The 26,795-nt window shown below is 41.2% G+C and overlaps 3 protein-coding genes across 10 annotated transcripts; 1 reads left to right on the forward strand and 2 right to left on the reverse strand.

The window, feature by feature from the left end:
* On the reverse strand, positions 1-4,743 carry best1 (bestrophin 1). Its single transcript, XM_085282362.1, has 10 exons — positions 4,680-4,743; positions 4,251-4,538; positions 3,355-3,449; positions 3,041-3,274; positions 2,676-2,830; positions 2,516-2,593; positions 2,111-2,263; positions 1,682-1,762; positions 1,444-1,595; positions 1-1,331 (listed from the first exon to the last, which is right to left on the reverse strand). Exons 2-10 carry the CDS (start codon positions 4,400-4,402, stop codon positions 266-268), a joined length of 2,166 nt encoding a protein of 721 aa, XP_085138488.1. The 5' UTR covers positions 4,403-4,538; positions 4,680-4,743; the 3' UTR covers positions 1-265.
* rab3il1 (RAB3A interacting protein (rabin3)-like 1) lies at positions 3,336-17,704 on the forward strand. 8 transcript variants are annotated; one of them, XM_085282363.1, is made up of 13 exons: positions 5,232-5,348; positions 5,529-5,840; positions 10,325-10,493; positions 10,630-10,725; positions 11,366-11,443; positions 11,591-11,809; positions 11,990-12,109; positions 14,209-14,337; positions 14,717-14,829; positions 15,025-15,048; positions 15,386-15,485; positions 16,013-16,079; positions 16,599-17,704. In XM_085282363.1, exons 2-13 carry the CDS (start codon positions 5,635-5,637, stop codon positions 16,682-16,684), a joined length of 1,407 nt encoding a protein of 468 aa, XP_085138489.1. In that variant the 5' UTR covers positions 5,232-5,348; positions 5,529-5,634; the 3' UTR covers positions 16,685-17,704. The 8 variants fall into 8 exon arrangements, with proteins under 8 accessions (XP_085138491.1, XP_085138490.1, XP_085138489.1 ...); XM_085282365.1 differs by lacking the exon at positions 15,025-15,048 and having other exon boundaries at positions 3,336-5,348; XM_085282364.1 differs by having other exon boundaries at positions 3,340-5,840.
* epx (eosinophil peroxidase) lies at positions 16,896-26,463 on the reverse strand. The gene is made up of 17 exons (XM_085282358.1): positions 26,332-26,463; positions 26,149-26,239; positions 25,981-26,071; positions 25,681-25,856; positions 25,055-25,187; positions 24,837-24,966; positions 24,541-24,747; positions 22,654-23,020; positions 22,415-22,575; positions 22,075-22,333; positions 21,821-21,991; positions 19,776-20,013; positions 19,475-19,686; positions 19,236-19,400; positions 18,710-18,790; positions 18,510-18,606; positions 16,896-18,346 (listed from the first exon to the last, which is right to left on the reverse strand). The coding sequence occupies exons 1-17, from the start codon at positions 26,347-26,349 to the stop codon at positions 18,289-18,291; spliced, it is 2,655 nt and encodes an 884-aa protein (XP_085138484.1). The 5' UTR covers positions 26,350-26,463; the 3' UTR covers positions 16,896-18,288.
* Positions 26,464-26,795: the final 332 nt, after the last annotated feature.

A 26,795-nucleotide genomic window follows, 5' to 3' on the forward strand; every position in this document is an offset into this window, starting at 1 on the left:
GATGCAAAGACTACCACAGATGAAGAATATACACATTTTGGCTGCCACTGATGAAACTGGAAAGTATTTTTCCATAATGCACTGAGGGTCAAATCTCATAAGGTCCTTTTTTAAAAAATATTACAAGTAGGTTAATTCTTCTGTGAGAGTTCATTGGAAAGTAAATAATTTTTAGTGGCTCCAGCTGATACAGTCCAGTGCCTGTTTTTGTGAGATATTTGGCACATGTGCTTAAAAAAAAAACAGTGAGTCACTTCTTCTTTACTTAGTCCTGCTCCCTCCCTCCTGCTGCCTTGTTCACCCCACCATCCACCAGAACGCCCAGCAGGTCTCCTTCGGCGAGTGAGATTCCTGAATCGTTGGGCGAGTTTTGCTGATTGGTTTCTTGCTGCGATGGCGCTGAAGTGGAAACTGTGTTCATGTTATTGCTCAACCCACCGTTGGTGCCCCCGTTGCTTGCCCTCATGTTGCCGCTGAAGTTCCCATGGTTACTAAAATTACCGTGACCTGTGCCGTTGCAAAGACTTCCCGTCGTGCCTGCGCTGTTGGTGCTTGTTACATTAATGCTGCTAGAGCTGCTGTTGGGATTACCGGGATTTGCTGCCGTTGTGCGAGAGGGCGGAGTGAACGAGAACACCCTTTCTCCTCCGCCTCCCGCAGCCCGGCCACTTGCTGGTCCAGGCTGAATGTCAGCAGATGGTAGGGTGTCCAGGGTGAGGCGAGGAGGGGGAGGGCGGCGAGATAGCAGGCCGTGTCCCAGTCTGAGTTTAGATATTGGGCAGAGTTCAGGTGGAGGGTCGGGGAAGGAGAAGGTAGGTGCACTCTGCGTATCCCCATCCTCACTCAGCCAGGGGAAAGCAGAGGATGGCGGAGGGGGGATGTGGTTAGGGGTGTCGGGAGGCAGCATCTGGGAGCCCACAGTTGGAGGGGCTAGAGAACTGCAGCTGTGATCCAAGTCATTTTGGGTTCTCCTAGCAGGTCGAGGACGGGGCACCGCAGGAGGAATGCAGTGAATTGGGGTTTGTGGGCAGCTATAGAAACCTGGTCTTTCGTACAAGGGTGTGGTGGAAAAGGCGTAGTCAGGATCTCCCTCCTGGCAGGCTTGACCTTGAGTCAAAGGTGCCTCTGTGTGCAAGTAAAGGGGAAAGCGGCTTAGTGGAGCTCCAGGGCGACGGCGGAGAAGTGACACCCGGGAGGAGCGAGGGAAGTTTGGGGAGTGGACACCGAGAAGACGACCAAGCCCTCCAAGCAGAGGAGTGGAGTAGTTGGCTTCCTCATTTTCTTTGATCTGCTCCAGATTGGACTGGAACTCCATCTCCTCCTTAGGAACACTGAAGACCAAACAGAAGGTTTGACATATGTTCAGCAAGTTTATTAAGAAGAAAGAGAAAGAAAGAAAGAAAGAAAGAAAGAAAGAAAGAAAGAAAGAAAGAATCATTAAACCTGATATCCAGCGCTGAGCCCATGAAGGAGGGTTTGCGGTGTTCAGCGCTGGCAGTAGTGTAGGGCGGCTGAGGTTCCGACTCATTCCAGTACATATCCCTCTCAACCAGAGGCAGGCTATCGTACATCTCATCCACAGATAACAATGAGACCTGGGACACAGTGAAAACCACATTGACTCAAACAATACACTCGCTGTCTAGGATCAGTTAGCAAATAGTTTGGTTTAGATTCACACCTGCAAATTGCGGTCCACAAGCCAGTTGGTTTCAAAATCATCATCATCTTCACCGAATGGATTTATGAGTTGTTCAGCCACCTGAGACCAAAACAAACACACTACCTCAATGAAACTCAGTGGACAAATTAACAAGTCAAAGTCAGCAATCAGCATAATCCAGAGTTTAGATGTTAGTAATCCTCCTTTTTAGTTCTTGTTTATATTTATTTTTTCAACACAAGTGGTTATTTCATTTGTTGACCAGCTGTTTTTGTCAAAGTTGGGGATGTTTCATCTGTTCAATTAAAGAAAAATGTTTTCCAAGTCTTGTTCTGCACATCTTTAGTGCTCAATGGGATGAACTGTCCAGTAGCAAATTCCTTTCTTTTTGTGGCGGAAGGCCTCAACTTTAAGAACCACAGACATGATCAATCAGTGGTCCCTCACCTTCAGCCATCCAACATAGAAGAAAAACTGCAACAGGGTAAAAATAGGGAGGTAGAAATCCATTTCATGACCAGGGTATCCCTGAGTTGGATCCAAGAACTGACGACCGATCAGACACGCTAGGAAGAAGCTGTAGACTGCAACTGTTGCCACCTAATTAAAAAAAAAAGTCAGAGCATTAACTGATTATATGCCTTTAATTAGGATTGTTTTACACCATCCTAGAGAAACAGTTTATCTTGAGTTATGGCTTTTATTGCCGATCAAATGCATCTGGATTAGGGAGGGTTAACGATTTAAGGTATATGATGATTATTGCAAGAAAACCATTATATTTTTAGTACCTAATATTACTGCTATCGGCTACTTTTTGGTTTCAGTGCTGAATGCAATATAAACAAAAACCTGAGTATAGACAAGAGGCAGGCTGATCCAGTCATAGCCGTACAGCTTCATACACTTCGCCCGTAAGCTATTCAACTCCTAAACAGAAAACAGTAAAAGTCATGCAAAACCAGAAAATATTTGCAGGCTGTGAGGCTTTGGTTTGCACATGGGCACCTACAGTGAGGAGAGCAGTGAGCGCCACGTCGTTGTTGATGCGACCCTCAGTCCGTGCTCTCAGAGCCAGGCTGACAAACCACATGCAGGGCACCCAGAACTTATTATGAGGGGAGGGCAAATCCTCCAAGTGCCTCAGCTCTTCTGATGTCATCAAACCTGAGATGGAAAAACACAACGTGTTGATGAAAGCAGCCAAAAGGTGCGTGTTCCTGCACGCATAGTCCTGGTGAACAGCCAGAGCTCGCCTCATAATCTTCTCATCAGTTCAGCCACATGAGAAGAAGACATTGGGTCTGAATCCTGTGCAGCTTCTGCACAGCATGCTATGTTTTAAAGAGGCAAGACTAATAACAGCAAACGACCCACCTGCCTGCACCAAATGCTCCATGGTTGGAAACCTCTTGTAGACTGCTGTGCTGACGGAGCGGTAGATGAGCACACCAGAGAGGTTGGCGTACCTCATAAGTGTCCTGCGTGTCAGCCGGGATGTTTCGTCAGCTCCTCGAACGTGACCTCCGACTAATGCTGCCAAACGGTCTGGCCAGGGTACATTCTCAAACTGTCCCCACCAACGGGACACGACCAAAGTCACATAGAAACCTGGTTAAGATAAATGAAGTGAAACTTTCAGTGATGCCCTCCTGACTTTAAAGGGTTAGGGTTAGTGAGCCACAACTCACCCAACACAAATGACACAGGGATGAGCTCTGCGTAGCGGTCGCAGTATATCGACAACTTTTCAAACAGCCTCTTCTGATCATCGTTTAACACAAACCTGGTGAGAGAAATATCAAAAGCACTGACGCGAGCTCTGTTAAAACAGCAAAGTGACTCTTTTACTTGCCAAAGTCAGAAGGGTTGTTACTTTTGTTAATACCTGCCTTGTGAAATACATCTCGCAGAACACTTAAAGCTATTTTAAGAGCTGTAAAAGGGGTCACAGATGCCGTTATGTAGCAGGGTGCTACTCAAACAGACACGCAACCATCTACTCATAATAAGAATGAACTTTTGAGATGTTTGTGAATTTTCATTTTTGTAGATAACACTGAATGGCACAATAAAAAGGAGAGGAAAGCATGTACAGTGATTTATTACACCATCTGTGATAAAAACAAGAAAACACAACATCTGACCACTAAATCTAAACTCTTTGTTCAGGAATGTAAGTTAATAATAATAATGTGCTTTACAATATTTTTCTTTCTGCTTAACAACAACAATCATATTTTAGCAATACAAATATCACTTTGTTTAAAGAGCCATAAACCATTACAGAAACTGATTTTAGTTATTACCAATACTGTTAAATATAGAGCATAAGGGACATAAACCTTACATTGGAGTGGTAGTCTAATTAATTTATGAGTGCTAGTTTTTTTTGTTTGTTTGTTTGTTTTTTTGAAGCTTTAAAGTAAAATTACATTTAAAGTTAATTATGTTCCTAATCCAACTGAGGCCTAAAAGATGACTCATAATTCCCAGTTTTGGGACCAAAACAGTTAACTCTCTCTTAAAAACAGAAAAATGTCATTATGAGAGCAAAACTCGTGCTGCTGTAATGTGACTTTCCTACCTGTAAACAACACTGAAGAAGTAGTAGAGCAGAGTGAAGATGATAAGCTCCCTGTAGAGCAGTTTGTAGATGCTGCCCTTCCATCGCAGGAGAAGGTGAAAAAAGGTCCCCAAACCCGCATCAGCAACTCGGCGGGAGTACGTCACTGTCATCGCTGCTGCTGCTTGTTGGCCAACGTGCTGGCTGACTGTGGCCTGACATGAAGGAAACCAGCGTGGTGTTGTCCTCCGTGCTTCGTCTGAGCTCAGGTTCGGCGATCAGCCCCTTAAGACCAGTGTGGTGACAGATCTGAAAGGACAGAGAGGTAAACCAAGCAGCTCAGATGGGTTGATTTGTGGTCCTCATTTAATCTGATTGGAAAAAGACACCTTGAAATGTGATGCGATTCGGATTTCAAGGTTGTGAGAGAGGTGATATGCGCAGACTTACTTAAAGAAAACGAAAATGGCCATCATGCTCTCTGCGGTTCAAGATGTGCGGTGGCAGCGTTCAGGGATAATGTTGGAGAAAGCAAAGCAGGAAAGAAAAAGCGAGCGAGGGCCTCCTACACCTCCGGTCACTTGATGTGTTAATCTGTTTCTCCAACAAAGCTGCATTGTGAGGCCAGCTCCTGTTAATCTGAGCAAATCTGAGGGCAGCAGAGAACCCACACTGCCACAAATAGGCTGGTTACGAGTATAAATGCTGAGTGTGTGGGTTTAGGTTAGAAATATGACTCTGTGAACCAAATCTCAGCCTGCTTCGACTTTTTGTAATTTAACACTTTTTCTACATCTCAGAGGTGTGCATTAGGTACACACCTCTGAGCTATTGTTCTAGTGTTTCAATGTCAGGTCACCTTTGCTGTTTTTTTCCCATCTGTAGCAGGATTTCATCATGGCAAACTCCTGGTCAGGTGAGAACGTGTGTGACCCCCCTCTGCTGGAAAAAATGCATACAGCTGAATCGCTACTGGTCAGAGTGTGTTAGTGATTAACCCTTCCTGTATAACCAGAAGGACCAACAGCAGGGCGAAGTGCAGGGTGTTTGGTTTCTGCTGCTTTTGGCAGATTTTCTTCTGCACTGGCAACATCTGTGAATCAGTTTTACATATTTCTGGTGAGTATATCCTCTCTATTTTTTTCTCCTTAATTCATCTCACAAGTGCAGTTTAACAGACTGAGCACAATCAGCCTGCAAAGAAAAGAAAATGTGGTATTCAGAAAGGGGAAAAGATCTTGAAGTTAGTTGCACTGATTTTAAGTTGCAGTATGTAACTCTGTGTTTTCTGCATCTTAGGTGCTTAATACCCACACACGTCAGAGTCATCCTTCCACAAACTAAATCATCCCAGGAGCTATCCAACAGCATTTGATGAATCTCTGCACAGCCTGAGAGATAACTTATGGATGCTTTTGAGGGAATTCACAGCGTCCAGATTTCCTCTTCTCCACCTTCAACTTCATCGAGCCCGGGATATGAAGTCCTCAAGGCGGGAATATCTGGGATTGCAGTATACTCCTCTGCAGTCTTCTTTGGCACACAAAATGTGTCTACTGTCAGGCACAAGTCTAGCAAGGTCATCGAGGAGGAAGGCTGTGTTGTCGGACAGTAAGTGTTAAATCTTGGAGCACTGGATAAACTGATAAAACACATTTTTTAACATAACACGTGCCAGTTGCTGCTTATGTATAAAGATTCATGTATACATTTATCTTCCCTTTATCCAGATTCTCCAGAGATAGTTGTGTAATTCTGCACATGGTGTAAAATGTATCTAAAAGTGGCACATTGCTTTGTCACAAGTCCTGCTCAGTGTGAAGTCTGTGATTGTGGGCGCGTGCACTTGTAACAAGGTGACCGAGTCAGATATGCAAAAGTGCAAACAAAGGTCTGTGTTTAGTTTTAGTGTAACTCCAACAGTGATTGGTATTTTCTTAGGCATGTTTTGTAAATGAAAAATCCTTCTGCTGTTCAGCGATCATGCAAAAGTTGGAAAACGTGCCGGTGTTGGCCTGAGATGGAGGATAAATGCTTGAAATGTAATCCGCACAGAACGTTTCGAGTTTTAGCGTCTTAAACCCTGCAGTCAGCAGTATTCCTAATTCTTTCCTACTGACAAATTCACTGACAGGACATGTCAGAGATTAAAAAACTTTAAGAAAAACTGGACCTTGGAGTAGCCAAGTTCATCCGCTGAAGGAAACCATTGTAGCTCCCTGTCCTCTCTTCTGATTGGCTGCTTCATGTAAACCAACACAGTCTCACAGCCTTGTGTGAAATTGTGATCTATTAATTAGTGTTCCTGGACATGATTTATCCCCACCCTTATCACACTGGTCTTACGTCTACTGATTTGTGCATTCCTTTTAATGGCCAGCAGGAGGCGACTCATCTGGTTGCAAAAAACCTTGCTCTGTATTTTTAGGACATATTGAAATGATTAGGCTTAGAGTCAGGAGGTTGTCTAAGAATGCTCATTGGCTAAAGACTCGTCAATTAAATGTCATTACCCAACAAGTGGGCTTCCTTCTTGGTTTTAAAGTCAGATCCACTCCTTGCTCATCACATGCGGTTTCAGGACTTCATAAACAGCTGAGTAGCTACATCAGTCTCTTACACCATCTATAGTAGGAGTGTCAAAAATAAGGCCCAGGTGCCGGAATCGGCCAGTTAAAGACTCCAATCCGGCCAATTGGATGGCTTTAGAAAATGCGAAGGAAGGAATAATCCTAGACTTTTAACTGTAAGTTTTATAGTTTTGCCAAATGATAAAGACCTCCACCATGGCCATTCATACTACACCAAAGTAATTAAGTAAAACAATTCAGTGACAGCAAAGTTCCTGTTTTTTCCAGAAACTACTTAAGAAATTTCTTTTTTGTTTAATAGTAATAGTAATAATAGGCCCTCAGTAAAATAAAAAAATATATACTTACAGGACAGCCTGGGCAATGAGATACCAGAACTCTGTAATTTTACACATTTATTTCTTACAATTTACACCCAAAAGAGTCATGCTGACAGATGTCTGTAATTAATGCAACAGCATTTCTTTATCTCATAGAAGAACCTGAAGTAGATATTTTACATTATATATATATATGTTAACACATAACACTATGTTACTATATCTCAGGGATTACGTGTGTAGTTAAAGAAAGGATAGTTTAACTGGTCCAGCCCACAATATAAAACAAGTTTGACATCCCCGCTCTGTGATTTTGGCAGACCAGGTTTGAAGAGCAAGTGGATGGGGCTTCTGATTTCACAGTAAAAGGTGTGGGGCTGAGATAACCATATTAGAATATTGGCTCTTAGTGACATCAAACAGATCCAAGAATAGAAAAAAATGTAAACTTAGAGTATTGGCGCCGATATTATTATTTGTAACTTCAACCATATTTCATATGAATATAAAACCATGATGAACATTAAAGTTCAGGGACCCTGGAGGCAACCATAGGGGATAAAATCTCACCACCCTTTTGGTACAATAAGTTCAGCACGTTTGCAGATAAGACTGCAAACTAACTTTGGTTCATAATTAACTTTTTTATTTAACATATTTACCTTCAAATCAAAAACTTTCTCAGTTTTGGTTTTACAATCCTCAGCCATCCTGCATGGCTAAGGGGAGAACGCCCTCACTGCCCCAATCCAAGATCGTGGCAGTGAGCAGAGCAAATCTCAAAAACAGTGAATCCAATTTGTAAAAAAAGAAGGCTTAATCAATCGCAATACAGTTAAAAATGACTTCTTCTGGTTGTTCATGCATAATAAAATCAAAAACATTTCTATTTCTCCATCTTTCTGCCTGCTACACTTTCCTCACAGACAGGGCTTAAAGGTTTACACATTAAAATTATATTTTTATTCAACTTTATTGATTCTTGACTATCTTTTGATCAAACTTCTGATTTAATTACAGCAGGAATCAGGTCACTGTAAAATCAAATTAGTTCCCAGAACTTAAAAAAAAGTATGCAAACTTGTTGCCTCAAAAAAGCTAATCTTACTTAAGATAACTAAGTTAGGGCAACTTATTTATTCTGAGTACCCTGTACAACCTAATTAGTTCCAGGAACTTAAAAAAGTATGCAAACATGTGGACTGAAAAAAAGAGAAAAAGATAACTATGTTAAGACATCTTATTCATTGCCAGTACACAGTACTAAAAATAACTTGTGGGTAAACAATTAGTATTGCACAATCGGAAAAATCAAGTTCTACTAAATGAAAAAACAATTTTTAGTAACTTACTATTTTTAATTTTGATTACAAAAAAATAAATAAATGCAACTAGCGCACGTTATGTTTTATCATCCTTGAATGTAAGAGATTTTAACACTTAATATAAAGTATATAAACACGGTAAGTACATAAGGCTCTGTCACTCTGTGCTACATTGCACTTACAAAAGCTGGATTTTAGGCCTCTTGCTTCATTTCTGTGCCCTGAATGGCTTTTACCCAGTGAAGAAAAATTATTTGTATGGTTCCATTAAGTATGATAAAGTTACTACAAAATAAAGTAAAATAAAAATTATCAGCTGATATTTGGGGATCAGAGAGGGGGGACTCACTGATTTTCCATAGAGTGACTCTGTAATCGGTTGTCTCTGGTCACGCAAAAAGCATACACCTAAGCAGGTAGACCCGTGACACCTTGTTGGTCCACGTACAGGACGTGCCGGTTGGGCAGTCGGGTGGATGTCATCATGTGACTTGTGAGAGCGAAGAAGAGAGAAGAAGAAGGAGGAGGAGGCAGGAAAAAGGAGATACACTCATTTTCCTGTCTTGGCAAAAAAAAAAGGAGAAGAAAGGAGTGAGTGTTATTTCTAGGAAGTGAAAACCAGAGCTGGCATTGCTCTTGATTTTCGTCTTGTTTCTGACTGAAACTGCTGCTGCTGGGCGGTTGATCGTCTGCGCAGGCGTCCGCATTCCTCAGCTGTGATTGAAAACGACTGGGATTAGTTTCACTGAAACTCGCTCGGACATTAGCTTGGTTTATGCTATATTTCTTAACTTAACAGCAGCAGCAGCAGCTCAGGGAAACTGGAGAGGAGCAGCTGACAAATACGCAGACGGGCTGGGAGGTTTATTTATCTGCTGTCCCGGACACTGACAGAGAGGGTAAGGGCGGATACTGACGCGGGACCTCTCCGTGGTAAAAAAAAAAAAAAAAAAAAAAGAAAGGAAAAAAAGTTGGAAATGTAAGCTAACTAGCTAGTTAGCTCAAGGTCTGCTAATTATTTAGCTGCTTTGTGGACCGATTTATCTGCAACTTGGGGATAAAAGTAACTTAAGCTTCCTTTAAATTCAAATGTCGGGATTTTTAATGCTGTATCAGGGGTTTCCAAGCTGTGGTGCGAGGTCCACCCCGGGGTCTTGCAGTGAGCGCACTGTTGTAACCAAGAAGGCTATTGTTGTTAGATTGTGTTGACACTGTAAAAGTAAGTAGAAATGAATCTCAGGGTTTTGTAAGTAATCACACTGGCTCTAAGGTTGTTATGGTTTGGTGTTTTTTCTTTTAAGTATTATTTGGTTTTCTACAGTTTTAGTTTTTGTTTACATTTTATAGTGTAGTTTTAAAAAGTGGTTCTAGTTTCAGTTTACTTTTTATTTCTTGTAGATGTTTAGTTTATTTATCATTGGTGTTAATTTTAGTCTTTTAAATTACTGTAAAATCTACACACTTACTACCAACATGATGTGTTAAGTAATCAGATTGTACACTTAGCAAAGCCTAAATGGCAACTGTGTCAGGATCCAGGGTTGTGATCTAAACTATTACCTGAAAAGCATTAATATACTAATGCTGAAGGCCAACATTTGATTTTGTGATCCTTTTTTTGTCGAGCTACTTTTCATTTTATTTTTATATTTTTAAATTGGGGAAACCTCTGGGTTTTAAATGTGAAAATGCTCTGGTTGTATTTTTGTAAACACGGCATACCAGCCATTAGAGACCTGTTAGTAGAAGTAGTAGTAAATTGTAAACCTCATTAGGGTGTAGTTAAGTACAGGATTGGTTTTATTTTTATATATTTATTTATTTTTATTACACAATTTATTTTTTGTGTTCTTGTGAAGGTTGGTAGATCTGGATCCAGAACCAGAGACCAGAATGGAGGGAGGAGGCCAGGTCGGGCCCACGTCAATCCGAGGCCATGGCCAGCTCTCCCGGCTTCGTAGCTCCTCCCTGGAAATCAGGGAAAAAGGGTCCGAAATCCTCAGGGAACAGCTGGATGCTGCAAAGAAGGTATAGTAACCTACTTTGTGGTTGCGCACACACAGAGAAACAAAAGATAGTGTGACCAGGAAAACAAGGCGCTGACAATGCAAATGTTCTTCTCTGTTTTAAATGTGGTTGTGTCCCTTTCCCCTGCACATCTCAGGAACTGAAACTAAAGGACAAGGAGTGCGAGCGTCTGTCGCAAGTTAGGAATCAACTGGAGCAGGAGCTAGAGGAGCTGACAGCCAGTCTCTTTGAGGTCAGCAGTAATCATCGCTCTCTGCTGAGTGCACTGTAATTCTGACAGCTGGTGACGAAGAAGGTGGTTGGTGCTATGCCACAAAAGTCCTTAAATCAGCAGTTTGCATTTCTACAGAACCATCACTTCCTTTATATAAATAAAAATTTCAGGTTGATGTGATTTTTAAGCAACATTGTAATTGCTTTGAAAAAATTTTGACCCACTGACACTGGAGGAGTCCATCTCTTTGTTAAGAGCAAGATTTACCAAGTTTGTTCTAAATTAGCTCTGAGGTTTAGCTACTAAAAATGCATCAATATATAAATAAAGATGCAGCCAGCTCAATTTAATAGTGAACAGAAGTCTGTTAAGAGCAGCGCAGATTAGCGGTTCAAAACATGCAGATAATTTCTGATGGAAAATAAAGTATATTTCAAAATCTTACACTCTTAAACATATGCAGTAAGACAAGCTGCAGAAAATACCTTTCAGTCGCAAAATTGACAGCACACTTCTTACCAAAAGTAGCTTTTTAATGCCACGAAGGTCATGTTTTTCCTTACATGTTCTGCTGTGTTGACCAGCCAGTCACTGTCTTTGTCTAGCTGCTGAGCTTTGAACGTACAATTTTAATTAGTCTCAATTTACTTTTCAACAGGAGGCTCACAAGATGGTGCGTGATGCTAACGTGAAACAAGCAGCTTCAGAGAAACAGCTCAAGGAGGCTCAGGGGAAGGTGTGTGAAGTTTCTTTAAAAAAAAAAAATTAAAACAGTGAAGAACAGAAATCTTTCCTGACTCAGAACAGTTTTTTTTCACATAGTTGAAGGTCATAAAATAGCCTCAAATGATCAATATTACATTTTTTTGTGTCTGGCTTGCAGATTGATGTTCTGCAAGCAGAAGTGACGGCACTCAAGACTCTGGTGTTGACGTCCACACCTTCTTCACCAAATCGCCAGCTGCATCCACAGCTGCAGTCTTCAGGTACCAGGGGATCGTACAAATCGCACATACGGAACAAGAGTGCCAGTGGTGCATTTCCACTCTCACCTGCAAAAAAAGAAGTTTCCATTCAGCCTGTGTCCAAAGAGGACCGAGAGGTAAACTGAAATTTTTACAGTTGTCTCTCCTCTACTTCAGGTATGCGTGCATATGCGTCCCACTTTATTCCAGTCACTTTTATCACTTTTAGCCAGATTCTCTTTCCTTTTTTCCCTTCTTTCTGCTAACCTCTCCAACTTGTTCTTCTTGTCTTTATCTGGGGTCTCTTCCTCTCTCAGCCTGCTGCTCCTGCCCTTCTCTCTCTGATCTTCTGTCTGATACCTGGCCAGTCTGTCAGTATGACCTATGACCCTCAATGGCAAAAACAGATAGAGGGGATGGGCACTGATGGCAGACAGGTAATCTGCATTCCTTTACATTTCCTACATTTCTCTAATCTTTCAAATTTACCTGCATCTTGACTGTGATTCTAGACTGTGATATCTGTTGAGTCAAGAGTGTGGTGAGTCTGGTCTGAGAGCTTTTCTTTCAGTAGTTTGTATTGAAATTTGTCAGCGTGTATGTAAGGTGAACAGGGACTTCTTGATGCAGCTGTTTGCTTCTTACTGGAGTTATCTGTGTTGAACGTACATTAGTGATACACAAAGTTTATACCCAGTTCTTGACAGATAATCACTGATATGTTGGCTAATATCGAGATATTATAGATATTTTTGAAAATTGCCAAGCATGACACACTCACTGGATTGTCTAGTATGACTACAACAAAAACAAAAGATACCATTTTATGTCGCCATAATTTCGAGAATTTGTAGAGCTGGTTCAGTAATGTCAGTGCCTCTGGCTCATTGCTAAAGTGTGGTAGGGTTACCAAAACGAATTGTCCCTGGTGTCTCTTATCCATATTACCCAAGGTTGTAACTTTCGGGCTCACAGTTTTGCAGCTGTTGTTTTTTTTTATTTTTATTTTTTTATGAGTTTGAAATTATTGTTTGACTTTTCTATCATAATGGATTAATGTTTAACTGCAAGTGATGTGTCATTTGTGGAGATATTGTCTCTAGATCCTGTCCATATAACTGGTGTTATGTCTTACTATGAACAAAGGTTATTATAACGAACTAAAACAAGTTTTTAGAGAACTAAAAACTACCAGAAATGATATTGTGCATTTGAAAACAAGCTAAAGAAATCAAAAACCAAAATCAAAATCTTGTCTCTCTGGAGATATTTGTCTATGCAATGAGCCTGAGGAGACATTGTTGCTGATGTTTGACATTGAGGATGTCTACATGACTGTCAGTCAAGTGGTTATAATGATGCATTGGATTATTTTACTTCCCTGTTGCTAGTACCGCCCATATACTACTACTACTACTACCAACAACAACACCATTGATAAGAATAAGAATAAAGAATAAAAAGTAAAACTAACATTAAAAAAATGAAAGCTAAAGTTAAACAAATGGTCAAAATGGAAATGAACAAACCGTTTGGAGCAGTTTTTAGCTTAAAGAGCTCAAAGTGTCCATTCAGCTAGAAACAATTTTCAATATTACATTTTTTTTTTCAATATTGAAGGAGGCGCTGTAGATCTTACAGCCACTGAAAGTGTTCCTGCCAAATTCAGTATAAAACTCCATAATTTTCACACTGTGGGAATCCCTTCCTACAACAAACTCCATAACTTTGACTGAGCGCTGTCGAACAGCCAGTTTTGCCTGGGACAGTTACTGAGTGACCTGACCTGGAGTTATCTGCACAGCAGCATTACTAAGAGCTATTTTAATTCTCCAGATAACAAAATGAGGTGTTTCAGTATTTCATTTATTACATCCTTTAGCAGAGGATGCATCGGACCATCCTTTATATGAAAGGAGAGGAGATGATTACATCCCTTAATTCATAGCGATGGTGGACCTTAACTACGTTTTTCACCTTAAAGGATCGACTGATGTGTTTTGAATTTTCTTTAACTGCCTGTTAAACCCACAGGTGACCTATCAGCGCTGTCTGCTTTATTAAAATGGGCTTCTTGTTGAGACTTGCCTTGTTTGAAGTATGAAGAACATAGATTTATAGACACTCTCTAAATCCAGATTATGAGCTGTATGAATTGACCAAAGCGTGCTCAAGGTTTGCTCCAGTCCAGTCTGTTTTGGTATTCCCAGACTTCCTGATTATTTTAAAAGGATTTTCACTTCAGGTCTGCTGAGATCATTTGTCTTCTATCATATAAATCCTAAATAAGGTGGTGGAATTTTATGGGCTTTATATTGACGATATTTCCTTTTTAAACTCTGATGTTTTGACAGCCCGAATTCTTTGAATACAAGATTTTCTTATCTTTAGTATTTAAACACTTTTGTGTGTTCAACAGTGGATCATGTATTGTCAGTCATCGGTCTTTTGGGGATTAAACACGTCTTTAATCTAGATGTGTGTCAGAGAATCAGTTTTGTCCAGTTTGAGTGAAGGTTTGGCTTTCTCTCTGCAGATGGACTCCATTTTGTTTGCTGAGTTTTTGATGTGGAAGGAACACCCGAGCCTGGACCGCTCCTCCGCCTTCCTGAGTCGTATTTACAGAGAAGACATCGGGCCCTGCCTCTCCTTCACGAGATCAGAGGTCATACTCACTGCTTCTTTGTACAGCTACCATGCTGCTTCGTGTGTATTTTAACCTCCTAGGACCTGGCGTCCACATATGTGGACATCACATTTTGGGTTATTTAGACCAAAATACTCAATTTTGCTCTACAAGGGCCTGATATCCACTTATGAGGACATTATACTGCTACTGTTTATCAAATTTTTAAACGATTATCCTCATATGTGGCTCTTATTTTTTCTTAAAAACAGAAATAAGGTAAAAAAAATGTGGCAATTCTTTGTTTTTACATTCATCTGGCCCCAATATACCCAAAAAATGCATGCCGTGGAAGAGTTCGGGTCTTCGGAGGTTAATGTGAAGTTATGTTAAAGTTATTGATTCCTGTTCTCCACAGCTGTCCCACCTGGTCCAGAGCGCAGTGGAGAACAACTCTCTGACCATTGAGCCTGTCGCCATGTCGGCAGTACCGATGGTTAAAGCCTCAGCTGTAGAGTGTGGAGGTCCTAAGTGAGTTACCCGACTGTCATGACTGTCATCCTGTCGTGTTTCACCACTCACTGCTCTGATTTGGTTGGTTTGGTTTTTCCATCGATGGTTTATGATCAGAGCCTTTTGTCTATCTTATAATTATGACTGAGAGTGGTTTAATCAGTGGGCACATTTCTAATCACCCTGATCTAAAATTGTTTTTGTTTTTTCCAGTGGCTTTAGGGCTGCAGTAGAGACGTAAGTCCTCTCGGGAGCTAATAACCCTTTCAGCTTTTCACTAACTCTGCTAACTGTGGCATGAAATAAAAAACTGTCAACACAGATGTGTGGAACGATATAAACAAATCTGTAAATTAATGAACCAGACGGGATCCCACTTTCATTCCTTTTGTGGCTAACTTTCTCTCTGCGCACCTCTTTCACTAAAACGAGTTGTAAAGTGTTCTCAGTATGTTTTACTGTTGAAGAACTAAAGGCCCGTAAGCTCATGTTTGCTGTATCCTGTCCTAAAACAGATGATTGTGCATCTACGTGTTGCTGCAATAAATTGTTGACACGTTGTTTTCTCTTGTAGAAAATGTGCATTAAGTGGCCTGTCACGGCTTTGCAAACATCGCATTAAACTTGGCGACAAAGAGAGCTACTATTACATCTCACCTTCCAGCCGAGCACGGGTAAATATCACTTCCTTTCCGTCCAAGGCACACCTGTAGTCTTGTTTGCACACCCTTATCAAACAGTTTGACTCAAGCAAACACATGTTGTTTCTACCTGTGGTTCAGATCCTCAGCTGTTTCTCTCAGGCAATCTTTCTCTCTGAAGGAATGTTTGGTTTCTGTGTGCCTCGCCCTAAGCATGCTTTGCACCATATTAGCATTAGTTAACTCCACCCAGCAAATGATGCACTCACGCAACAACTTAACATCTTCTGTCTAGCTGAAGCCTCAAGGCAGGTAGCTTTCATAGTATATCATTTTTTTTTCTCGTGTTTTGTATGTTTTGTTTTATTCTCATTAGAGGCCTTTAATGTGATTTTCATCTTCATATGTACAAATTGCAAAGTTTAATTATCATTCATTACTTTTCTGCAGTTATAGTAATAATGTTTGAATGACACAAAATCCCAAGACATGCCAGTGTTATAAAAGTTTGCGTAGCCACTGTGTAGAGTCGTGACCTTGTCACATATTCACTTTTCTAGATCACGGCTGTCTGCAATTTTTTCACTTATATCCGCTACATCCAGCAGGGCCTGGTGAGACATGATGGTAAGTTAACAGGGACACAGAAATAAATAGTTTAAGCAAATGTAATTATTATGCAAGTCATTTTATGCAATGCATGAGGAATTTTAAGTAGTGAGTAACTTAAGGTATTTTACTGAAAGATACAAATTGTACTGGAAGTAGGTAGTAGGTAGTATTTTTAAGTACAGCGTAAGTAAGTAGTGGGTAGTTTCATGGTAACTTTCTTCCACTGTATTTTTTTGGGGCACGATCCGTGTTGTGATGGATTAATCTTGCCTTTTTACATCAACTTTATTTAATAATCATTATGTTGATGTTTTATTAATAATCAGTTGTCCTTTTTATTATATGATGTATCATTTAATAATTTCTTCTTTCCCAGAAAACACATGAAGTTATGCACTACATAGAATTACTTAGAGAATAATGTGTCTTCCTTTAAAATTGAATTACAGGTGCACGGCTCTGTTACCACTCGGTCTTAACTTTGCCAACAATCAACATCTTTCTTTCTAATTTTTTTGTTCCTCCCATGTTCAGCGGAGCAGATGTTCTGGGAAATCATGCGTCTTCGTAGAGAGATGAATGTGGCCAAATTAGGTTTCTACCTCACTGACCAGGGCTAGGACGGTACCTGGAACACTCAACAAGAGAGCATAGCAGTTACAGCCTTGGGTAACTGTGGCAACGCACATGTCTTTGATCAGGTTGAACAGTGCTGCAGCAAAGGTCACCAACAAGGGAAGCAAAACATGTTTGTCACTTTTGGAAATGCAATAAAACAATTAGAATCAAACCAGCACTCCAGGAATGACATTAAAGTCCATGTTTTAAAAAAAAAAAAAAAAAAAGATGATATTATTCCCAGACATGTCGGAGAAGTTTTTTCTGTTGCACCACATTCCTGGAAAATAACTGTTGTCCCCAAGAAAGTGTGGAGAAACTTCTTACTGAATCACCCACGGAATACAAAATTTCTCATTTTTATACAATAGACTGTGTGTCCTGATTCAGGCATTAGCCTGCAAAATAATGAGCACAATCTTAACCTCAAGTATTACAAATATGTGGTGTAATAGTTTTATTGTTTCCACACAGCAATGATTCAGCTTGTTTTCTTTGTACTTTCAGTTATCAGCTCAGACACCACAGCCCAGACCTTCATTCTGAGCGTGGCCTTAATTTTGTTGGTACACTTCCTGCTCTGCCTTGTACAAAGACTTAACTTAGTCACCTTCAGCTTCTCGTTAGCCCTGTACCTAAAAATCAGATGTATCGTTAATTATTACCCACCCATGCTCAGAGTAGGGAGAGCTTTACAGTGACAGGTGAAAAAAGCTTTTAAGATGTGATTGAGTTTTGCACATCTGTAGTTAACAGTATGAACATAAAGTAAAAGTCATAATTGACTTTGCATGAATGCAGAAAATAGCCATAGTGTATATAGGTTGTATCTCATATTATAGATTTATTGTTACTGACTTTTTTAAAAAACAGAAATCTTTTAAAGGTAACAATGAAGTATAGTGTGTCAGAACGTGCAATAACTGCTTCTAAGCCTTATGCAGGGCTTTGAGGTTCCTGACCTCAGTGTACTCATAATCAACTGTGTAAAAGCTGCATTAAACACGAGGCATTGTATACCAGCTGTCACTTTTGTACCATGTCTCTTTTATTATTAGAAATCCGATCAAGAGAGGGAGACTCCGGAAGTTTGCTCGGGAAAGACTCATCACTTCAATTAATTTCAACCCAGTGCAACCAGATATCCCAGGGGTGATGTTTGCTCTGGGCACAGATTTGGGGTTAGAATAAGGTCATAACACTTACATACGCCAAACAGGTTCTCAAGCAGGAATACCGAGGAAATACTGAGACTGTGTCCAGCTCAGAGGGGCTTTATGAAGCCGACATTCCAGTAAGATTTGAGTTTCCGGATTGGAAAGACTTCTCTGAGCTGCTGTTTTGATGACCTCTTTGTACTGATTACAGCAGACCTTAATAAATAGTTTGCCCTGCTGTTTATCAAAGGGCACGGGAGGAGAAAAGATGAAATCAAGACGAATTTCTTATAAGCTGAACTGTTATTGAACACAGATGTGATACTTATAAATTAAGATGAAAAAAAACTGCAGCTAGTCAACTAAATACATAAGAACATTTAAAAACATTTAGATAATTTCACAGGAATATTACAACAAAAATCAACCAAACTCTTACAAAGGATTGATTAACTTTTCTCTTGGCAACATCCAGCAGTCACCAGCGCTTCTCTCTTTGGGAGATATCTGCAAGAAACAAATTCAGTTATTGAAATGTTAAATATTTTTAGTGATGTATGAACATGTTTGTATAGCTCCGTTAATCATTACATTTCAATTCAATTCAGTCTGTTGAAACTAGCCCACCAGTGTTTGTGTAAAATGAGAAATCTGCATGCAGATGACTCGCCTTCGAAAACAGAACATGCCCATCACCAGCACGGCCACGCCTCCAAACACAACTATCACTGCGGTGACGATGGAGACGGCCGATAGCGAGGAGGGCTCTGGGTCATGTGAAGAGGTGTTCAGAAGTGACAGACGTTTAGTACGTGCTGAATGGTGTTTAAAATTCACATTGGGAAATATTTAAAGTGATCTGAAACCAACCTGAGCACACAAAGGAGCCTGGTATGTTCAGACACTCCAGATGTTGTGGACAAGAAGTCATTTCCTCACATTCATCGATATCTGCAAAATCAGCCAAACTGACATATTTAATGGCATATTTTTAAATAAAAAACAAGTTTACTGAATGATTTATTAAAAAAAATAAATGACTAGGGCCCAGCCGCAGTACCTTCACAGTCCACTGGGGGCTGCAGCCCAGATATTGAAACAATTCACGTAGATAATATACCTGACTAAACTGCTAAAAATGTGTTTAAAATAAACTCCAGCAATTAGTTAAATTGCCCTTTCTGGAGAATTGTATTTTTAATTTTCATTTTAGAATTTTCCTGGTTAAAATTTCTTCCTGGAAGTTGGAATTTCAAATTCATTCTTGAGCTTAAATGAAAGTTTTTTTTTAACAATTATAATTCCTTAAACAAAAAACATAATGTTAAACTCTGGCGTTAAAAGAAAAGAACAACACATGCCATCAGGGCTTGACTAGACAGTTTAGTTTTCGTACCCTGACACGATGGGGGTGCTGGGCTCCACTGCTGGCTGTTTGGATCACAACTGATGGATGAAGCTCCCAGCAGCTTGTAGCCAGAGTGACACTGATACAGGATCACCGAGTTACAGAGGAGATAGTAGCCAAATTGAATCCTGGGTATTGGACCGCAGCGGGGATCTGTGAGAAAGTCAGTGAAAAAATAAGGCCATCCCAGCTTCATACTCGACACAACTTGTTTTCCATAGCCTCACCCGAGTCCTGCTCTTTCCACGGGCTGATGTCAAGGTGAGGGATGAGGGGGTCAGAACAGGCCAACATGTCCTCCGAGGTCTCGGTGCGTGAGAACGGGTCGGCAGGGACATGTGTGACGTGGCTGTTGTCACAAATGATGCGGGATAAAGAGACTGAACGCAGATGTTTCCTCTGAGCGCGGGTGAACACTCCTTCCCTCTCCCACCAAAACCTTGAAAGACAAGCACATATTTTAGAATATTTTAGAATTTCACTTTTTTGCATCATATTTTTAATAATTTAATTTTAGCTGTGGCCCACCTGTCACCGTCTCTCAGCGCTCTGAACTGTCTCGCGAGCAGGCATGACAGGAGCGGTCCGACTCGGCCTCCGGGCAGAGCTGGCTCAGAGATGGCACCCACCCACACGTCGATGTTGTGTGGTGTCCCGTATAACAGTTGGAATTTGTGAGCCAAAGTGAAGTTGCCCAGAATTTCAGCCAGGTCCAGTGTGTTGTTGGGAACAGAAAGGCCACAGAACTTTCGCCAGGAGCTGTATCCTGATGGAGAAGATGAGTCAGAAGACTGCGGGTTAAAGATGGAGTGAAGAAAGTGAGATAAGCATTAAATATATGGGGCTCATGTGAAAGTGAACATAGCCAAATACTGATTTTACCAAGTAAAATCAGTATTTAAGGAAGGCAGATGTAATAGGAGGGAAATTAGAACCTTCAAACTTAAGTGTAGATATACAAAAATGAAATAAGGTGAGATTAGGTTGCATAGCTGGATTCTCTCAAGGTTTTTTTGTGCAGTGACTGTTGCATTAGCATCATGTGATAACGTGCATTAGGAACTAGTTGGTTTAGCTCTGTGAGAAGTCACTCCCTGAGGGAAATTTCAGAGGGCCAGTTTTAACTCTTAATTAACAAGCAACACAAATAACTATTAGAGGACTACAGGCCACCTGGCAGGGTTATTAACACATTCCTACATCTGGGACTGGTTCATCATGAGTCAGCACACACTTTTCATGGCAGACTTTCAAGGAAACAAGTATAACTACTATTAATGATGCTGTGATGTTGTGCACGTTGACTTACATTACAATAACATCAACTGTGCTCTCATTTTTTTTGCAGCTAGAATATGAAAACACACAGTTTAATACAAGAATTAGTATACAGTATTCCCATGTCATATCGTGTTTTACCTTTCCAGACACGCTACATTTCCGATTTATCTGCAAATTTATATTACAGTTTCTGCGTGTTTTAATTTTTAAAATTGCAATTTATTTTTGCAGTAAAAATAAGCATTATCTAGCCTAAAAAATGAATAACAAAGTTATAATAGGGTTTATAAGAGCATGGGGAGGATTTCTATGGCTTAAAATATACAAAAGTAATATAATAAACATATGGTTTCTACTTTGCAGATTTCCCCAGAATGGAAACCCTGTGATAATAGAAGGAATACTGTAGCTGCAGAAAAACTACAACCGCTGGTACATGGTTTTATGGTCTTAACGCTACTGTAATTTCTTTTAAAATATTAGACTAAAAGAGGTAAATGCAGGTGTTGGTAACTATGGATTGTGGATCCTGATTTTTCTTAAATCATTTAAAAGAGACCTATTCTGTGTGTGTGTGTGTGTGTGTGTGTGTGTGTGTGTGTGTGTGTGTGTGCGTGTGTGCATGTGTGTGTGTGTGTGAGAGAGAGAATTTTATTTATTTATTTATTCCAATTTCTTTCGTTGTATATGTCATAAATGGCAACAATAACACAGTCTGATAAGATGTCATCAATAAGATGATTTCCACAAAGTTTCATCAGAAATGGCCTCAGTTGAAGGGTAACTGTCAAGAAGCTTAGAGGCTGCACTCTGTAGATGTCATACCAAATATTGACTTTTAAGGCTGTTAGAATTGAACAAATGTGTGTTTATATATGTCTCCAATTTCCCAAAATATGAAGGGTAGCTCAAGCACTTTGCAATGTCCTATATACTGTAACAATAGTGGATACTGATAGTAAAAATGGACAAAGTTTAAAAATAAAAATAAAGACACTGTATGTGCAAGTAATCTCCACCCACCTGCCCCTCCTCTAATATGGGGGGCAGCCAATCACAAGAAAGTCTGTTTAAAAGGGGAGGTTCTAAAACATCTTGTTTCAGATAGAGGCGGAAGTGAGAGACTGTATTAAGGATAAATATAAGATACTGCACATATGGATTACTTTTAACTGTGACTGGTGCAAAGCTACTCTAGCTGACTTCAATAATGAAAACATGGAGCTGGAAAAGAGAACAATAGGACAGACAGCAGATGGGATATCGGTGCGAGAGGTTGCAAGTCTTGATACCGGGCAGGCCGTGGTCTCGGCCTCTCTGGAGATTAAGGGCTCCGAGGTCCAGAGGCATCCCACCCTGTGCCTGAAAGAGTCTCTCTGTCAGCTCCTCCACCATCATCTGACCGGGAGTCTGCAGCTTGGCTGGAGACAGCAGGAGGCCACGCAGCACTGGGTCTATACCACCTGAAACAACAGGAGGAAATTAAAACAGAAATAGAAATGCTGAGTACATGTAATCAGAGTAAAACAACAACATTGCTCATTACCTTCCTGCACAACCCTCCAAGAGGCAAACAGTGAGTGATGCAGCAGCAGAGAGGGATACTGCGAGTTAGCATTATATCCTGGCCCCAATCTGGTCACTACTGGTTGCACGGTGACGTGAGCAAAACGAAATGCAGCAGTTGCAAAAACATTAGCAATGCTGGGATCCAAGTCAGGATCATAACCCTTGTAAGGAGGCATCAGATGAGACATGGCATTCTCACCAAGGACCCGTGGCAGGTAGTGCTCCCATGTTAGGATCTTAAAGGATTTAGAACACCAGTCAAAGGGATGAGAACAGGTAGATGTGATATGTTGTTCATCAGATAATCCTGCAGATACCTGATGAATGGCTCCTATGATCTTGCGGGCCTCCTGGTACAGGGTGTCTGGGCTCCAATGAAGGTTTAGCAGGTGCAGCTCTTTGACCAGTCGGTTGTGCTCTCTCAGGAAGAGCGTGTGCAGCGCAATCAATCCCAGATGTTCATTGGCTCTCGAATCACCTGTGAAGCATTAGTCATGAGCAACAGCTGCACTGAAGCTTACAGTGGGTGGAGAATTTACAACATTCGCCCACTCACCAGCTTGAAAGCAGGATGTGGTGTTCTGTCGGTGAGCAGACCTGTCTGATGTTCCTGAGGTGGTGGAGTTGCGAGGGCCGCAGGGGTCCAGGTGAGCCTGGAGGCGAGGTAGGAAGGGCATGTAGGCGAGCTCGTGGTCTGAGTGCTGGGAGTTGATGGCCATTGAGCCCAGAGGAGAAGATTGGTTTCTGAGAGCAGAAGCCAGGCTGGTGGAGCTGCCGTACACCATGCTGGCATCGACAAAGGAGGTGATGGCGTTGAGCTGCTCCCGCTGACGATGAGGCAGAACTCCAGCACCACAGCTGGGAGCAGAGCGGAAGAAAGGCATGCAACTCTGGACCCCATTACGAGGATCAGATGGTGGGATCTAGTAAAGAAAGTTGTCTTTAAACTGCTGCAGATGAGGGAAGGACATTCTTTTCCAAAGCAACAATATAAGGAAAAAAAATGATGCAAGTCTAGTCTTTTTTGGGAACAGCTGTCAATTTCAAATTTCTAAAACAATTTCACCTCCAGGAGTAAAGAATAAAAAATATCAGACATGTGTCTACTCGTGATTCAGAACTACCTTTAGCAGCAATAACGTGAGGTAACTTTATCAGTCTCTCGCATCATGGTGGAGGAATTCTGGCTCACTCTTTGTTTCAAGATTCTTTCTGTTCATTGAGGTTTGTAGGCATTTGCACGGCTCTCCTAAGGTCCTCCCACAGAATTTCAGTCAGGCTGAGGTCTGGATTTGATTGGCTCATTTGAACACTTTCATTCTTTTCTTTTTCAGACAGTCACTGGTGTTCATGGGATTGCTGTCCTTATACATGACTAGATTCATAGTTGACAAAATGACTGGAAGGTGCCCAGGATCTGTGGCTGCAAAACAAGCCCAAATCATCACCCCTCCACCACCTTGCTTGTCATTTAGTGCAGCGGTCCCAAACCTTTTTTGCGCCATGGACTGGTTTATGTAGGACAATATTTTCACGGTCCAGCCTTTAGGGTGTCGAGGATAAATACGACAAAATAAAACCAGTACTGGTACAAAAAAAGAAGATTTATTCATAACACACGGTAAAAGACCCAGGGAAACTGAGTTAATGATAAACACCCTGAAAACCATAAATTCTCTCGCCCAGTACCAAATGACTCTGTGCAACCTTGCACACCTGAGCCGTGCTGCCATGTTCTTTTTAGACAGAAAAGGATTTCTCCTGGCAATCCTTCCAAATACTTCTTCAGTGTTTTTGTAATTGTACTGTCATGACCTTTAACACTTAACATGCTAATTGAGTGCTGTAGGGTTTAGATGTAGATCTTTTTCTTTTTTTTTTTGGCAATTTCTCTTAGCATTGCATTTTCTGACCTTGGGGTAAATTTGGTTGAATGTCTGCTCAAGATTGCAGCATTGTCTTAGCACACACCTGAATGCTCCAGACCTTCAAACTGCCTAAACTTCTTAATTCCTATGAAAACAGTCAACTGAACTGTGAAGGTTCTCAGTATCCAGGTCATCGTAGTCTAAGGAGCTTGGAAAGAAAACTTCTCAGATGAGAGGTGAAACGTCTTCAAGGCACTTAAAGAAGTCCAGACGCTTTTCTTTCCAAGCTCCTTAGACTCAAGTGAACTTTCTTTTCACAGAAATTTACGTACAACAGCCAATGAGAAATCTTCTAATTGGGCGTAATGAGAGAGTATTTCCTGGTTTATATTTTCTATTTAAACCATTGACAGTGTTACCGAACCTGTGTTTGGTACTAATGGTAAGAGATAATCTGCTATACAGTAAATATACAGAAACTGTGCAGGTTACGGGTTTGGCATTTAGCATGTGAAGGAAAATAATAAAAAAAACAAAATAAATTAGAGCCTTCCAAGAGAGCTGGTGAAATGCACCTGGATGGGAAAGCAGGGTGAGTCTCGGTTGCAGGTGTGGGTGCAGTCAGCTCCAGACTTAAAGGCAGCCGTACTGGGACTCTGAGGCGTCAGCACCAGATCGTGGTCTATCCACTGACCCCAATCCACCAGCAAGTGGGACAGAGTGGAGTCCACAGAGATGTTGTCATTGTGAGTGAACAGCACTTCCTGTGACACCAGCCGCACCTGGAACATACGAGATGAGGAGGAGGAGTGATGGGCTTACAGCAGCTGGCAGGACAGAAGACGACCGAGAGCTGCTGCAGGACTCTTACTGGAGGCAGGCTGGCATTGTGATAGGTGTGTTTTGGTTCCCACCCTCTGGGCATCCCCCACACATCCTCATACTCTGGAGCCAACCAACGGGAATACGGGATATTAGCAGCCCCCCATCTCGGATGTTGTCTGTACAGCAGCAGAACACAGAGAGATGGTTACCTGAAAACAACGATCTCTGTTGCGCCAGCCTGTCGAATTTTATACATGCTCTGACCTGTTGTTGCACTCGCCTGTGACGGATCTGTAACGCTCAGAGAGACAGTCTATCTGACAGCTGGGCGTCTGCAGCTCAGCGGAGCAGCCCGTCACATGCAGCAGATTCTCCGTATCTTCTTCACTCAGCATTTCTGAGGGAGCACGGTAAGCACAACAAGGTCCAAGTTAGTAACACTGAAACATAAAGAAATATATATGAGAAAGATCAGATCAATTGTTGTGTCCTTTCCTGTCAAAAGCAGATACAAATGATTCAAATGATCCAAATGATCCAAATCTATTTCTGGAATTTGGTTTTGCTGAGCTTGATTATGCTTCAGTAGCCTCCATGAGTCAACTTATGCTGACTAATATTTTCTGGCACAATATGTAAACTGTATTGTTTGTAGTCATCATTGTAAAAATATCTTCTGTCCTCCTAAACAAGAGATTTTGTAATACCAAAAACACCCATACTTGGTTAAATAAAGCACATAAAACAAAGAGTTATAGAAGAGATAAATTGGCTGTGTTATATTATATCCTGAAACAAACTAAAAATATGATGGAGAATAAAGCTTGTTTAATCATTCATCAGATTAAATGGCCCGCAGGTTTACATGGTGTTCTGCTGCTGTTCAGTACCGTAAGCGTTGGGCTGCATCATGGTGTTAGTGTAGACCATCTCTCTGATCAGCTCCACTGTGTTGTCCAGCAGTTCAGCAGCCCGGATCTGGGTCCTGGTTGTGCTTTCAATCTGTTTGAACTGAGCCAGCAGGTCACTGGGTCTCAGAGCGCCTTCAGACAGCGACGTCTTCACCCTGGAAACATTCAGAACTGTGTATTCAGTCCCTCGCAGACGTAAAATGATTTATTTTCTTCTATGTGTCAGCCTGGTTTGAGATATTTCCAGATATATTTTAGACCAGAATAAAGAATTTCTACCTTTCACTCGTGTGGGTGTAAGCAGCATCAGTCAGCTCAATCGCCCTCTGAAGAGCCTCATCAACAAACGCAGATCCCAGATACACCACTCCTGAGACCATAACAGAGCAGAGCAGTTAGAAAGGCTCCAAAGCACCTTCTCCTTTCAGCAATTATCAGAAATCCTACCTGAGGTGTTGCCGTGCTTCACTTTGGTCAGTGAAGCATGACCAGGGATTAAGAGCAGGACAACAACCAGTTGAAAAAGAGATGCAGACACCTGAAATGAAACCACATTAACCTTCAAATCTTGAAAAAAAAGGTCAAAATTTCTGCATAAACTTTAAATTGTACATTAAAGCAGAAACTCACCACAAGTGCTGTAGTCATTGTGATTCTGAAAACTTTTCAGTGTGAGCAAAGAAGGATCGCTTCAGGTTCAGAGAAGGAATCGGAGGATCTTACCGCTGCGTTCGCTCCGACTCATCTTGAGTGCAAGCAAGTGTAGGTGTGTGTTTGGCTCCAAGTGTCAAGGGTGCTATGTATACACTGTGAGCAGGGCCAACAGGTATGTGCAGAATCCCCTTATCTGTCCTTCATGGTGACAGAAAGGCAACATCAAACGCAGGACTCGCAGCCTCGACCTAATAACCTCTCAAATCAAATTTACGTCTGTGCTCTCGCCCTCGATGAAAAGCCTCTGTCAAATCAGCGTTACAAATAAATAATCCTACCCATCCCTCAGCAGAGCAGAGAGAGTCTTTGCTGTAGTAGAGCACTCAACCAAACAAAGAGGCGGCTGAAATATTAGATGTCAAAGTTACTTTAGTGGCAGA

This window comes from Mchenga conophoros, linkage group LG7 (assembly GCF_057382185.1).
Source record: "Mchenga conophoros isolate Kocher_MC1m ecotype Shallow Benthic linkage group LG7, M_conophoros_male_GT1.1, whole genome shotgun sequence".
In the NCBI taxonomy this organism is placed as follows: Eukaryota; Metazoa; Chordata; class Actinopteri; order Cichliformes; family Cichlidae; genus Mchenga; species Mchenga conophoros.

Bases quoted from the DNA above. Each gene is read 5' to 3' on its own strand.
- best1 (XM_085282362.1), bottom strand. From the start codon at position 4,402: ATGACAGTGACGTACTCCCGCCGAGTTGCTGATGCGGGTTTGGGGACC. The intron at 2,264-2,515 runs GTTTTTGTTTAT...TTTTTTAATTAG, and splicing joins TGCCTCTTGTCTATACTCAG to GTGGCAACAGTTGCAGTCTA. The intron at 1,596-1,681 runs GTGTGAATCTAA...ACTGTGTCCCAG, and splicing joins TTGTGGACCGCAATTTGCAG to GTCTCATTGTTATCTGTGGA.
- epx (XM_085282358.1), bottom strand. The intron at 25,188-25,680 runs GTACTGAACAGC...GTGCTCCCTCAG, and splicing joins GATGCAGCCCAACGCTTACG to AAATGCTGAGTGAAGAAGAT. The intron at 19,401-19,474 runs GTGAGGCTATGG...ACTTTCTCACAG, and splicing joins GTGGAAAGAGCAGGACTCGG to ATCCCCGCTGCGGTCCAATA.
- rab3il1 (XM_085282364.1), top strand. From the start codon at position 5,635: ATGGATGCTTTTGAGGGAATTCACAGCGTCCAGATTTCCTCTTCTCCA. The intron at 10,726-11,365 runs GTCAGCAGTAAT...ACTTTTCAACAG, and splicing joins TGACAGCCAGTCTCTTTGAG to GAGGCTCACAAGATGGTGCG. The intron at 14,830-15,024 runs GTGAGTTACCCG...TGTTTTTTCCAG, and splicing joins GTAGAGTGTGGAGGTCCTAA to TGGCTTTAGGGCTGCAGTAG.